The sequence below is a fragment of the Crotalus tigris genome, unplaced genomic scaffold (assembly GCF_016545835.1).
Source record: "Crotalus tigris isolate CLP2741 ecotype Arizona unplaced genomic scaffold, ASM1654583v1 scf7180000018511.580666, whole genome shotgun sequence".
Classification (NCBI taxonomy): domain Eukaryota; kingdom Metazoa; phylum Chordata; class Lepidosauria; order Squamata; family Viperidae; genus Crotalus; species Crotalus tigris.
In genome coordinates this window covers 125,638-141,200 of record NW_024097047.1, presented here as the reverse complement: position 1 = coordinate 141,200, position 15,563 = coordinate 125,638, and the positions used below count along the sequence as shown (strand labels likewise).

The window sequence follows — 15,563 nt, the reverse complement described above, 5'->3', positions numbered from 1 at the left end:
TTTTTGGTTTGGGGTCTGACAATCACTCTCTTTTGGTTCAACCTCTTCCACAGAGTTTTTGTTGTAGGGAACAGTAGGAAGGGGGAGTGCATTGAATGCCATCTTGAACTCCTATACATAAGGCAGGATACAAATCTAACAAATTTAGGGTCAGTGGAAGCCTGATCTCAAGGAGATAATGTTTTAGAGCAGGGATCCCCAACCTATGGTCCGCTGGCCCACTGCGGGAGTGTGGCCTGCTCACCCATACTTCCACTAGAGCAGTGTTTCTCAACCTTGGCAATTTTAAGGCATGAGGACTTCAACTCCCAGAACTGGGAGTTGAAGTCCACATGCCTTAAAATTATCAAGGTTGAGAAACACTGCGCTAGAGCCAGCAGACCCGTTTGCGTCTGCGTGTGGTTCTAGCAGTTGTGGTGGCTAGTGCCTGCATGTCTGCGCAAATAGGTGTGCTAGCACGCGTGGGTTGCACAGCCCGTTTGCGCATGCACACGACGCTAGCAGAGGTAGCAGTTAGCACATGCACACGTGTGCAAACGGGGCCGCTAGCGCTGTGCAGGTTGTGCGGCTTGTTTGTGCATGCATGCGGCACTAACAAAGGCAATGGCTAGCCCTGCATGCCTGCACAAACAGGGCCACTAGTGCCATGCGGGTTGCATGGCCCATTTCCACATGAACGGAGAGCTAGCAGTGGCAGTGGCAGCTAACATCTGCGCACCTGCGCAAACAGGGCTGCTAACGCCATGTGAGTACACATGGCCCTGTTCACATGTGGCCCTGTTTGTGTGCACTCATATGTGCTCAAATTTCACAACTGCTCCCTTTCCCTCCAGGCCACCAGCATGAAAAAGTTGGTGATCTCTGTTCTAGAGGGTAGGCACCATGACACCGTGATTGTGAGCATTTCAGTCCAGGGACAGGTACAATCAGCATACAACAAACTGTCCAAAAACCTCTGGTCACAGCTGCCATCTGTTCTTTGAATAGAAGCCTTGAGTCCAGATGGATCTCCTCAAATTACATGTAGGTTCTATATGGGACAATGCAACCCCATCCAGAGCAAGAGATGGAAAGTTCTCAGAACCAGGGGGTTTTGTTGATGTTTCATGCCCATGCAATAAATCTCAGATTTCCAGACACTTAGGTTTTTCTTGGCTAAACTTGCCAAAAGATTCCCAGACCCAGCTTGGCTAGATGAGAATGTTTACTGCAAACAAGAATGAAACTTCAAATATAATAATTGCTTACCATATAGGGTGTAAAGTCAGAGAAATACACATTTGTTCTCTGCAGTTGCATCTAAACTTCTCCATCTTGAACTTCCAAATTAATGAACAATTGAATTGCATGAGGGCCTTTGGTAGCCAAGATACAATAGCCACCTCTAGCCTAGGAAGCACTTATACTCCCATCAGCCTTGACAAGTATATGTATAATTCCAAGATTTGATATATATATATATATATATGTATGTATGTATGTATGTATGTATGTATGTATGTATGTGTGTATATATATGTGTGTGTGTGTGTGTGTGTGTGTATATATATATATATATGTGTGTGTGTGTGTGTGTGTGTATATATATATATAATATATATATATATATATATATATATATATATATATATATATATATATATATATATATATATATATATGTTTTGTATGTGTTTTATAAAAATTACAGTATACACCCCAAAACCCACCCACCCTAAACCTCCCCCTCTCCCTCCCCCACTTCCCAGAGCTGAGTACAGGGTTACAAATATAATAATCAAACTCTAACTAACATTAACCAACTATATAAATAACCAAGTCCATAATGCGCTTTAACTCCCCTTTAACATAGGTATAAACAAATTAAAAATATACATAATAATATAAACAAGTTGATATTATTAAACAATACAATATCCAAATTGTTAACAATACTAATACTAAAAATAATAATAAAACTAATAAAAATACTACTATAGTAAACTATTAATAAAAATAATACGCTAAAATTTACTCATAAACTAGATAGAACTTTTTAGTCCCATATTTATTTTGAATATAATCTATCCATCTTCTCCAGACCGAAATGTATCTTTCTTGTGAATGATCCTTCAAGTAAGCAGAAATTTTCGCCATTTCTGCTAAATTTGACACTTTAAGCATCCATTCTTCTATAGTAGGCAAATAATCCTCCTTCCAATATTGCTCTATCAATAACCTCGCAGCTGTTATTAAATTCAACATCAAATTAATTTCTTTAACATCACAATCTACAATAACTCCCAATAAAAATAATTGTGGAGTAAACTTTATCTTTCTCCTAAAAATCTTTTGAATGTTCCACCAAATCTTAATCCAAAAAGCTTTTATATTTCTACAAGTCCACCAGATATGAAAATAAGTAGCATCCAAGCTACCACATCTCCAACATTTGAGCTGTAAATTAGGATACATACAAGACAACTTTTTAGGATCCAGATGCCATCTATAAAACATTTTGTAAAAATTTTCTCTTAAATTTTGGGCCTGGGTAAATTTTACATTTCTAACCCAAATTACCTCCCATATATCCAATGGAATCGGTTCTTGAATATTTTGGGCCCATTTTACCATACAATCTTTAACTAAATCCAATTCTGAATCCAATTCTATTAAAGCATTATAAATTCTCTTTATATGCGCTCGATTTTGATCTTTAATCTGTATTACCAAATTCTCATCCATTAAGGTAATACCAACCTTTTGATCTAACTTCCACCTAGCCAACAATTGATTATACTGAAACTAAGACTGTACAATATTTTCTTGCTTTAACTCAACTAACGATTTTAATTGCCAATCATTCCCTACCAATCTAAATAGTTCCTTATAAGAAATCCTGTCCAAATTCACACCCATAGATACCCCCTCTATTACGTGTCCAGGAATCCCCCAGATTGGTATTTTATAATTTAATTTATAATAATACTTCTTTCAGACACGCAATAAAGCACTTCTTAAAATATGAGATTTAAAAGCTTGGTCAACTTTTTTATTATAAATTAAGTATGCCATCCCATCCCTCAAGATATAATTTCAAATTAGGCGCCTTAAGTCCTCTTTCCCGTGCATCTTGTAAGATCTTAAATTTAACTCTTGTTTTTTCCCCGCCCAAATGAATTTATTAATGCCCTTCTGCCATTCATCCAAATTGGCATCTTTTTTCAAAATAGGTATCATTTGAAACAAGAAAAGAAACTTTGGTAGAACATTCATTTTAACAGCTGCAATTTTTCCCAACAAAGATAATTGTAATTTTTTCCAATTGTTTAAGTCCTTTTGTACTTTTAACCATAATATTTCATAATTATTTTTATACAATTTTACATTAGAGGCTGTAATATATACTCCCAGATATTTAACCTTTTTCACTATTTCAAAACCTGTCAATCTGTCCAGGGATTTCTACAGCTTCTAAATCAACAGTTTCACCCTCTTCTGGGGGTCAGCTAATAACTATGAAGGATTTGCAAGACATGATGGGAGATGTTATAATTCAAATTAGGGCAGAAATGAAAAAGATTTTAGAGGAAAATAATAAGATCTTGAGACAAGATTTTGTTTTGGCTTTAGAAGGAGTTGCTTCTGTTCTTGAAAAGGTGAACTCCCATGTGGAAGAGGTAGCTGAAAAAGTGGACATAATGGAGGGGAAAATTGAAAGTATGGAAAAAGAAATGGAAAATGAGATTCTTATGCTTCAATATGGACAAATGGAATATGCCTTAAGAATTAGGGGCCTGGGAGAGTCTTTGCAAGGAGATCTGAAAGAGATGGTTGCAAAGGACTTTGCATTGATTTTGAATAAAGAAAAAGAGGGAATACTTAGTGAAATTGAAAAATTATTTAGGGTTAACTCTGTGGTGGCAGCACAGAAGAATCTGCCAAGAGATGTGGTAATTTACTTTGGTAAAAGATCTTTACGCAATGAAATTGTGCAAGCCTATTATAAGAAGAGATTTCAAATTGCTTCACAAGATGTTATAATTTTTAAGGAGATCCCATCTAAAATTTTAAGAAGAAGAAAGGAGTTTGCTTTTCTAGCAAATGAACTTAAAAAGAGAAAAATTTTATTCAGATGGGATGTTCCGACTGGAATGGTAGTGAACTACCTGGGGACATGTTATAGACTTAATACTGTTTCTCAAGCAAAAGATTTTTATACTTCGGTCCTGGGGGTATGTTCATCGCCATCTACTAAGTTTAAAGCTTTGGAAGAAAAGAATGTAGAATTACAGCTTGAAGAGCCTATATTTATGAAAACTGGCGAATTTTTGTGTGAGAGGCCTCAACAAGTCCAGGTTGAGGAGCAGAAGACAACTTGTGCAGCATACAATTCCAAAGAAAAGCAGCAACAGAAGAAGGTTAAGGAAGTTTCATATTCAGTGGTCTCTGAATCTCTGGGAGATGTTAGACCTACAAAGTCTTTGGAGCAATCTTCAAGGGTGGAATTGCTGCCTGAAATGGAAATTGGGAAATCTCAGTTTGAGGGGCATCAACAAGAGAGGAACGGGCAGAGGATAACTTGTACAACTTACAATTGTAAAGACCAACACAAGGAGGAATTCAAGGAACCCTTACCTGTATTGGCTTCGGAGTCGATGGGAGATTCAGGAATTTTGGAGCAGTCTCCTAAGGCAGAACTTGCAGCATTTCTTACGAGTTTGATACAAGAATGGAGAATGGAAATGGAAGAATGGAAGAATGGAGAATGGAAAAAACTGGAATGTGAATAATTAATAATAATACTAATATAATTGAGACTGATAAGGATGTAGTTTCTTACGGATGGAATTTGTTATTGGTGAAGATTGAAATGTTTAATGTGTTTATTATGGATAGGCGTATAAGGGAATTTTGTTGTTTTAAGTTTTGAACCTTTAATGATAATATTGTTTAAATTTGTGTTTTGAAGGGATTATAATTTGCTCATTTTAGTGAGGGGATTCTAATGTTTTAAATTTTAAGTAATGTTTAAATTTGTGTTTTGAAGGGAGTATAACTTGTTCAAGTTTTAAGTATGCTTAAATTTGGTTTTTAAATATTATTAATATTTTTAAGAGAAAATAATTTGTTTAATTAAATGTCTAGATTTGTTTAGGAAAGAAAGTAATGTTTAAATTTGTGTTTTTGGAGGGAGTTTATATAGAATGATGATTGTATTTAGATTTGTTTAGGATTTAAAAGTGTTTCTAGTTTTTAAATATTATTATTAATATTTTTAAGAGAAAATAATTTGTTTAATTAAATGTGCTTAGATTTGTTTAGGACTTATAGGTTTTTTAAGTTTTTTCTTTTTGGATAGGAGAGAAGATTATGAAGATTGAAGGAAATATGTATTTACTTTAAGTTTTTTAAGAGTATTTAGTTTTAATGGTATAACAAAGGTTTATATGTTTATTTTTTCGTTTTAGGATAAAGAAAGAGGGAGAAATTAGATTTTACACTATAGATATAGATATTCAAAGAAAGTAATGTTTAAATTTGTGTTTTTGGAGGGAGTTTATATAGAATGATGATTGTACTTAAATTTGTTTAGGTTTTTAAAAGTGTTTTAAGTTTTTTTTTTTTTTAATTAAGCCTGTACTCAGCTCTGGGAAGTCCAGGGGAGGGTTTGGGAGGTTGGGAAGGGGGGGGTGAGGTAGGGTTGGGGGGGGGTATGGGAAGGGGATTTGTTTTTGTAAAATGTAAAAATTTTCAATAATAAAAAAAAAACCTGTCAATCTAACTAACATTTCCATTTCCTTAATAATCATATTTTTAGATAATATTTTAGTCTTATTATTATTTACCTTAAAACCAGAAACTTTCCCATACTGAGTTATAATTTCCATCAAATCTATAACCTATTGAATCGGTTGAGATAGTGTCACAGCCAAGTTATCCGCAAGGGCTCTCAACCTATAATCATTCTTTTTTATTTTTATTCCCTTTATTATAGTTGATTCACAAATTTTAATCAGTAAAATCTTCATTGTTAAAACAAACAACAATGGCGACAATGGACATCCCTGTCTTGTACTCTTTTCAATTTTAAATGCCTCTGTTAATCCCCCATTAATTATGATTTGTGCCGATTATTGTTAGTATATAGCCCTAAGAGAATATAAAAATTTATCCCCAAAATTCATTTTATCAACAACCTTCAATAAAAATTGCCAATTCAACTGATCAAAAGCTTTTTCAGCATCCAAAAATATCAATGCCACAGGGGCTTGATTGTTCTTATCCAAATACTCAATTAAATTAACAATTTGTCTTACATTATATTTCATATATCTTCCAATTATAAATCCAGATTGATCACTATGAATCATTTGCTTCAAAACTTGCATTAATCTATTTGCCAATATTTTCGAAAAAAATCTTATAATCTGTATTCAAAAGTGATATAGGTCTATAATTCTTAGGCTGGGTAAGGTCTTGGTCCTCCTTTGGAATCAACGATATAAAAGCCCTTCTCCAAGACAGAGGCACTTCTCCTCCAATCTGGATACTATTAAAAAGTTCCTTTAATGGTTCTATCATCTCTTCAGATAATATTTTATAATAAATTGCTGTTAATCCATCTGTACCAGGAGCCTTACCCACTTTTAACTGTTTAATTGCCAAAATAATTTCCTCAGAAGTAATTAAACAATTCATCTCATTTGAAAGTCTAGGAAAATGTGCTGCCTGTAGTACTTATCTATATCTAAAGCTTGTATATTTTCACTAGTGTATAATTTTGTATAAAAATCTAAAAAACTCCTTTTAATCAACTTTTGTTGATATACCTCTTTACCTTTATATTCTATTTTCTCTATAATACATGATTTCTGTTTCTTCCATAATTGATAAGCCAACCACCTACCAGGCTTGTTTGCATTACAAAACGTATTATGTTTCATATAACGCAAATTAGTTGCGATCTGATCAGCCATTAACATATTAAATTGCTCTTTCAACATATTTATAGAAACCTTTAATCTATTATCCAATGGGTTCAAAATAAAAGCCTTCTCCTTCAATTTAATCTCTTCTTCCAACTCTTTACGTTTTTGCATCTGCTTACGCCTATATCCATTATTCATATGAATCAAAACCCCTCTCATATAAGCTTTACTAGTATCCCAAACCATTGCCATCAAAGTATCTTTATGCATATTCAAACAAAAAATTCCTACAAATGTTCTCTACATTTCTGCGAAAGCCCCTCATATCTAAATAAATTTTTGTTCAGTCTCCAAGATCTTCTATTCCCATCTTCAGCAAATAACTCCAACCATACAGGACTATGATCCGACAATGTTCTAGGAAAGATCTTAGCATTCTTGACCGTGGAGAAAAGATCAGTAGTAATTTAAAAAAAATCAATTCTGGAAAACGATTGATGCCTATCCAAAAAAAAAGTAAAATCTCTGTCCTCCATATTCCGTTCTCGCCAAATGTCTCTAAGTTCCAAATCATCTTTCAGGTCAAAAAAAACTTTAGGTAATTTAGAATGATTGGAAGTTTTAAAAAATCCCTTCTTCTCTTTACTTGAATCTAAAATACCATTCCAATCACCCATCATAATATTAGATTTATAATCCAATTGAGTTAATTTTTGATGTAACAACTTGTAGAACAGCTAGGTATATATTTTATGTTACTTGGAACTCAGAATCATAATATTAGCACTTGTGCTGATAGCAGGCACAATCATATTCCATCACATGACAAAAATATATTTATGAAAATCTACATGTGAGTAGGCTCAAGAAAATATTAAGTATGCTGGAATAAATCTAGAGACCTACACGCCCATCACTTAGTTGTCTTATACTCACCTACATATTCATCATTCTGTTCTTTTTGAGATAAGGGAAGTAAAGCATAGAAAAAGACATTAACCAAATGAAATTAAATGTGAGATAAAAAGGAAACATAGATAAATTCAGTTTATATCTACATCATTCAATGTAACTCTTCTTATTTTTCTATCCTTGTTAATCATATTTGCTTGTACCAAGTTCATACATTATTCCATGTATTGCTTTTTCTTTTTTAAACTTCTTAACTCTCTGTTTTTGAAGAACTCAGCTTCATCTCAGTATAAATTTCTCAGTTTTTCCATTAGTCTTAATGCATTTACTCTTCTTCCTAATATATTTGATACGCAGTTGAATCCTCATTTTTTCTCTCTGTAAACATGCTTATTCAGTATTGATCACTTTGTTTTGTGTCATCATGCATTTGTTCTTAATCTTATCTTTCATTGTTTTGCCACACATTTCTTTCAATTTCATACAATTTACTTTTAGGTTTTTTCCTCTATCCAGCTCTTACTTTCATATAACAAAGAAAGAAGAAGCATGCTCCCATTCTTAGCAGCATTCACTCCTTACAGCAGACCCCTTAACACCCAATACAGTATATTGTTCCACCAGCATTTGTACATCTTATAATTTCTCTATCTCTATGGCTATAAGTAAACGTTCTATCAAGTTGCACAAATTCATCTTCTTGCTCTGATTTTTTTACCATTTTTATATTTCCAGTTGTTAATTCTGTTTCCCTTTCAAAGCATCTTAATCTCTTATGCATTAATTTTCATATTCATTCAACCTTTCTAATGCTTTCTGCAAATTGTCAGCCAACAACACAGTATCATATGCATTCAAATGTATAGACACATTCGTGATCCCAGCTAGCACTCCTCTAGTGTTATTCCTTTATCCATAAATAGATTTAACAGTGAAAGAAAATATCTGATATCCTTAATTTTCTCCCTGCTCACTGAACTATTTCATCTTTATTGCCAATATATAATGCTTTTAACATATTCAGCAACAAGTTGTAATATTTGTGCAAAACATCCCATTATTCTAGTCTATTAACTTCATCATATTAACTTCCCAAAACAAGAAATGTACAATAAGCTTTCTTTTCCACATTCATACATTTCTCAGTGACCCACTAAATCAAGTCTGCACATCCCTTGCCTGGTATAAAGCTTCACTGCACACTTCGCAAATTTTGCTCATCATTACCTATTTTATATTTTTAATTACAGTTCTGTTGGACATGTTCCCGAGCAAGCCTAACAAACTTGTGTAGATCTTCTAGCACGAATAATAGGATCTCAAAACCATGCATCATTTAGCACCTGCATTACAACAAATATGGTTGACATAAATGACTGATTTTTAGAGATACATGAGTTGAGTCTAATCTGATTCAAATCATCAGTCCAACTCAGATTATTGACCTGACATAATTCAACTATGCAGATCTATTCAAAGGCAGTTAATTTGAAAATAATTGAGTTTGGCAACTCAGTCATATTGGCCATGAATTAAAAAAAACCTAAATAAAACTTCCCAAAGCCCCACTCTTTACATTTATAATAATTGAGCAACTGATTTTAAAACTTTATGAATATCACTTAATGTTTATACTGTGACATGATTGATTAAAATCTCATCAGGTTGGCATCGACCTTTAGCAACTATATGGATAGATTTTCTGCAGAATAGTCTGATTGAACTTGGACTTTTAGGTCTCTTAATGATGTAGTCATTGGCATTCTAATAGAATTTATCCAACCTACTACTTGCCTATTCTTTTCTTTTTCTTTAACTGTTCCAAGCATTATGGACTTCAAGGAAATTATGTCTCCACACAGTGTGTCCAGAATAATATAGATGAAGCTATATTATTGAGTAAGAACTTGAGTGAGAACTCTGGCTTAATTTGTTCAACAATTCATTTGTTTATTTTCCTGGTTAAATGTGATCTTATTTAGTCTTCTCCAGCAGCAGAGTTCAAATGACATACCAGTAAATGAAATAGTTGGACTTTAACATTATGCTTCCTAAAAAGAGATTATTTCATTTTTTTCCCTTACCTTAATTGTTTCCCACCAGTGTTCAGCGTGGACTGTAGTACAGTGGACTGCCCTCCTCTTCAGCAAGTTGCCTGTCCTGTGGATAGCTATGAAACTCAAGTCAGGCTGACAGCTGATGGATGTTGCACTCTTCCCACAAGGTTTGTTATATCTGATGTCATCATATCACAGTCAATATACTGAAGCTAAACTTGTGACAGAAAAAGTTAAGTATATTAGTATACTGATTATTAAGTTACTACGTTAGCTAATGTTAATAAAGAAAGTTGGGTTTAAAATGGAAGGTTTCCTAGATTGAATAATCATTCTGTGAGAAATGTGAATGACTGTCAGCTCTGGAATAGCCGCCTTTCAGTCCTGTGTTTTGAGGAAAATCTATTTTGAAAAAACAAAAATACAGCTTTATTTAATATGAAACATTTGTGATATGTATAAATAGGCTTTATGGGTGTCAAGTTTGATACTTCGGGTTACCCTAAAATCTTTGAAGTATTATGTTGGGCTATCTTAGTATCAAGTGTTTTCAGTAAATCTTATATGCGTGTATGTGTGTGTGTGTGTTTTCAGTAAATCTTATATGCGTGTATGTGTGTGTGTGTGTTTTCAGTAAATCTTATATGTGTGTATATGTGTGTGTGTGTGTGTGTGTGTGTGTATATATATATATATATATATATATATATATATATATATATATATGTCTTTGGTTGTTCGGGTTTTCTCCCGCGTAAAATTGGAAGTGTCTTGGCAACGTTTCGACGAAGTCCCATTCGTCATCTTCAGGCTGGTGTTTTTAGCTTCTTGCTTTGAGCAGCAATGTGTGGTTTTTAGCTGTTTCTTCCTTTTAACTGCCAGTGAGGGTATGAACTGATTGGATGGGAGCTTGGCTGTGTTCTGATTGGGTGGAGGTGTGTTCTGAATGGTTAGGGGCTTGGCTGTGCTCTGATTGGCTGGGGGAGTGTTCTGTTTGGTTGTGCTCAGGTTAGTCTGAGTTGCAGAGGGGTTTAAGATTTTGGGGTTAGGGAGTCGTTTGTCAATAAGGGCAGGTTTCCAAATGGCTGGTAGGCGGGAGGTATCATCTCGCTTGTTCATGCTGTGTGGGCGTTTTTCTATCTCGATGGCTTCTCTGATTATTCTGTTATTAAAATGTTCACTTTTGGCAATGGTTCTGGTATTTTTAAAGTCAATTTCATGTCCTGTGGCTTTAAGGTGTTGGACCAGGGAAGATGTTGGTTCCTCTTTTTTGACTGAGTTCTTATGTTCTTCAATGCGTGCACTTATTCTTCTGTTGGTTTGTCCGATGTATGTGGTGGGACAAGTGGTGCATGGGATTTCGTATACTCCTTGATTTTCTAATTCAATTTTATCTTTGGGGTTTCTAAGGATGGTGGATATTTTTCTGTTTGTGCAGAATGCTGTTTTGATGTTGTGTTTATGGAGGATCTTACTGATTCTGTCTGTGGTGCAAAAGTGAACATTTTAATAACAGAATAATCAGAGAAGCCATCGAGATAGAAAAACGCCCACACAGCATGAACAAGCGAGATGATACCTCCCGCCTACCAGCCATTTGGAAACCTGCCCTTATTGACAAACGACTCCCTAACCCCAAAATCTTAAACCCCTCTGCAACTCAGACTAACCTGAGCACAACCAAACAGAACACTCCCCCAGCCAATCAGAGCACAGCCAAGCCCCTAACCATTCAGAACACACCTCCACCCAATCAGAACACAGCCAAGCTCCCATCCAATCAGTTCATACCCTCACTGGCAGTTAAAAGGAAGAAACAGCTAAAACCACACATTGCTGCTCAAAGCAAGAAGCTAAAAACACCAGCCTGAAGATGACGAATGTGACTTCGTCGAAACGTTGCCAAGACACTTCCAATTTTACGCGGGAGAAAACCCGAACAACCAAAGACCTATATACAAATACCCGCGAAAACCTCAGAAAACAAATATATATATATATATATATATTTAGATTAACAGCTGTAAGATATAACATGTGATACATTATATTACTCAATTTCACGTTACTCATTTCACTTTAGAAATAGTATGCTCTCTGTGTGATAGATTATTCAGGCACCACTTCAACATTTGGAGGAAAAAAGATAATCAAGAATCTTGAAAGTGTCTAGAAACTGATCTCTGAAATGTATGGGGGTCCCGATATGCCTTTAGCCCTGTTATAGACTTGTAGAGTATTCTTAAGTAGAGCTTTGCTAGTACATTTTCTGTAGGGAAAAAATATAAGACTTTGGCTTCTGCTGTAAAATAAAACTCTACCCTTGCCTCTGTCCCTGTAGTCAAGTTGAAGACTCAGCATTTACCTGTGCATATTTAAAGAATAAATTATTAACAGAGCTCTGACTTCATCACAATTTATTAGCAGTCTTGTTCCATTCATCTAAATCAGTGGTTCTCAACCTTTTTAATGCCGCGACCCCCAAACCGGTCGTAAGTCGAGGACTACTCAACCAGTTGTAAGTTGAGGACTACTCAACTGGTGCAGCACCGTTTGCAGAATGGGACTTTTGGCGGGCTCAGCAGGGCAGAGACAGCCTGGACAATTCCTATTGGCTTTTGAAAGCCAATAGAATTAGACTCTATTCAAGAGAGTCTATTCTATTGGCTTTCAAAAGCCAATAGAATAAAAGGGAGTAGCACAGCTAAGGAAAAGGGGGAAAAAATGGTGGACTGCGTTGTTTGGCGACCCCCATGAAATGGTCATTCGACCCCAAATGGGGTCCCAACCCACAGGTTGAGAACCACTAATCTAAATGATTTTAAAACTTCAACCTTGGTTCATCATTGAGGAACATGTTTGCAAAACTGATTAAGCAACACAAAGTTATATAAAATAAGGTATATTCCACCTTGGACATTTCTTTCAAAAAATGTCTGATGTGCCTTTATTTCAAAATCCAGCAATTTATACAGTTGCTTCAGCAGTAGCACTTAGATGTATATACTGCTTCATTGTACTTTACAACACTCTCTAAGCAATTTACAGAATAAGCATATTGCCCCCAACAATCTAGGTCCTTATTTTACTGACCTCAGAAGGATGAAAGCTTGAATCAACCTTGAGCCAGTGAGGATCAAACTCCTGGCAGTGAGCTGAATTAGCCAGCAACACTGCATTCTAACCAATGCACCACCACAGCTCCTTCAAATATGTGATATCTTAAGTTGTTTTTAATATATAATGTATAATAACAGTAATTATTATCACATGGTTTGATGTTATTTTCATGGAGCATAATTCACGCACATTCAAAAAAAGAAAAAATTGCATCTCTGGGATGATACTTCAGTATCCTCTCTATTAATATTTTTATTTCCTCTTGTGTTATCTATATAATGGTAATATTTTAAAGACTGGAATTAGACATCTGCTAGAAAGATGGCTCAATTAATCATTCCATGAATTTCATAAATCTAGTTGTATTCTTTTTCCATAAACTTTTAAATAACATGGAAAGAGCATTAAAAAGATCTAATATGAAATGCAGATAAAAATTGAAGTGCTAGATGATTTATCATACTTTTTGAATTAACGTATTTCACTATAACAGTAAAAATAAGTTTCCTCTTGATGGCACATTTCAGCTCCACTGAAGAAAACCCTGTCTAGTAAGCTACACTTTAGGATCAGTGTTAGTTTGAATAGTTTTCATTTAATTTGCTGTCTTTCTTTCCCAAAACATAGATTCCAGAAATTTCTGGAGATGGGACAATCAATTGTTAATATTAAATACTAAAAAGGACTAATTTATTTCATTCCGATTAATGAAATATTAAGCATCTTAGCTTATATTCCTTTTTTCTAATATTGTTGTACTATTCTATCTTTGACTATAATGTTATTGTTCAATTATCCATGGAACATGTTATATCTGTTCCTACCTATGCTTTATTTAATCTAAACTGTATTATTGATATATTTTCTCACTTTCTCAGTATTTATATTGATATATTGATTGATTGATATATTGTTGGACAAAATATTTTTAACTTGACTATTTCATTACTTACTGCCATGATTCTCAATGTTTCCATAGCAGTTATCATCAAGATTCTATTTTACAAAAGAAATTCTGAGTTCACTGTTATTGAAGAAAAAGTTAGGTCAGTGCCTTCAAAGAGACAGTGAAATACTATAATAGCCAAAAATAATAATGAATAATATTGAAAAACATAGAAGCTGATCGGCCAACCCTCTCTGTTTTTTTAAGGAATATTTCTTAACTAATCTGTTCAGAAGGAATATATATATATATTCTTGTCTATAGGAAGAATTCCTGGAGAAAGATTTCCAGAAGTTTAATATCATTGTTTCAAAAATACATTAGGCCCAGTGCTCTTCAATATCTTCATCAATGATTTGGACAAGGGGATAGATGGGGAACTCATCAAATTTGTGGATGACACCAAGCTGGCAGGAACAGCCAACACTCCAGAAGACAGGCTTAAGATACAGGAGGACCTGGACAGACTTGAACACTGGGCACTATCTAAAAAAATGAAATTCAATGGTGAAAAAAGTAAGGTTCTACATTTAGGCAAGAAAAACCAAATGTACAGGTATAGTATAGGGGTTACCTTGCTCAGTAGTAGTAACTGTGAGAGGGATCTTGGAGTCCTAGTAGACAATCACTTAAATATGAGCCAGCAGTGTGCTGCAGCTGCCAAAAAAGCCAACACAGTGCTGGACTGCATTAACAGAGGGATAGAATCAAGATCACATGAAGTATTAATACCACTTTACAATGCCTTGGGTAAGGCCACACTTGGAATACTGCATCCAGGTTTGGTCACCACGATGTTAAAAAAGATGCTGAGACTCTAGAAAGAGTACAGAGAAGAGCAAAAAGTATGATTAGGGGACTGGAGGCTGAAACATATAAGGAATGGTTGCTGGAATTGGGTATGTCTAGTTTAATGAAGAGAAGGACGAGGGGGGACATGATAGTAGTGTTCCAATATCTCAGGGGCTGCCACAAAGAAGAGGGAGTCAAGCTATTCTCCAAGGCACCTGAAGGCAGGACGAGAAGCAACGGATGGAAACTGATTAAGGAGAAAAGCAACTTAGAACTAAGGAGAAACTTCCTGACAGTTAGAACAATTAACCAATGGAACAACCTGCCTCCAGAAGCGGTGAATGCTCTAACATTGGAAGTTTTTAAGAAGAGACTGGACAGCCATTTGTCTGAAATGGTGTAGGGTTCCTGCCTGAGCAAGGGGTTGGACTCGATGACCTCCAAGGTCCCTTCCAACTTTATTATTATTATTATTATTATTATTATTATTATTATTATTATTATTATTATTATTATTATTCTCAGCTGACAATGTTGGTAGAACTTTCATATGATATATGTTGAGCAAGAATGTCTAGAAACAAAGTTTTGGTGATATTGTAGAACTTTATAAAATGTCTTGAACACATTCTGCACAATATTATTTAGGAACAAAGTTGTGGATATTTTTAAATGGATATTTGATATTTGGCAAATAATGAAATTAGATCTTCCTTTTGCTCATAAAGGGAGCAAGCAGAAACCATTTGTAAGGGAGAGCCAGGCTATCCCACCAGGCTGATATATGTCATGTAGTAAGACTTCTGAAATAGAGATTGGATTTCT

The 15,563-nt window shown here is 34.7% G+C and overlaps 1 protein-coding gene across 3 annotated transcripts in view; it reads left to right on the top strand.

Annotated features, from left to right (window-relative positions):
* Positions 1 to 15,563, top strand: part of CRIM1 (cysteine rich transmembrane BMP regulator 1) — a 148,707-nt gene that overhangs the window by 81,493 nt on the left and 51,651 nt on the right. For all 3 annotated transcript variants that reach the window (XM_039353321.1, XM_039353322.1, XM_039353323.1), the window contains one exon: positions 9,927 to 10,047. In XM_039353321.1, the coding sequence (XP_039209255.1) occupies positions 9,927 to 10,047 (121 nt within the window). The remainder of the gene's footprint in view (positions 1 to 9,926; positions 10,048 to 15,563) is intronic.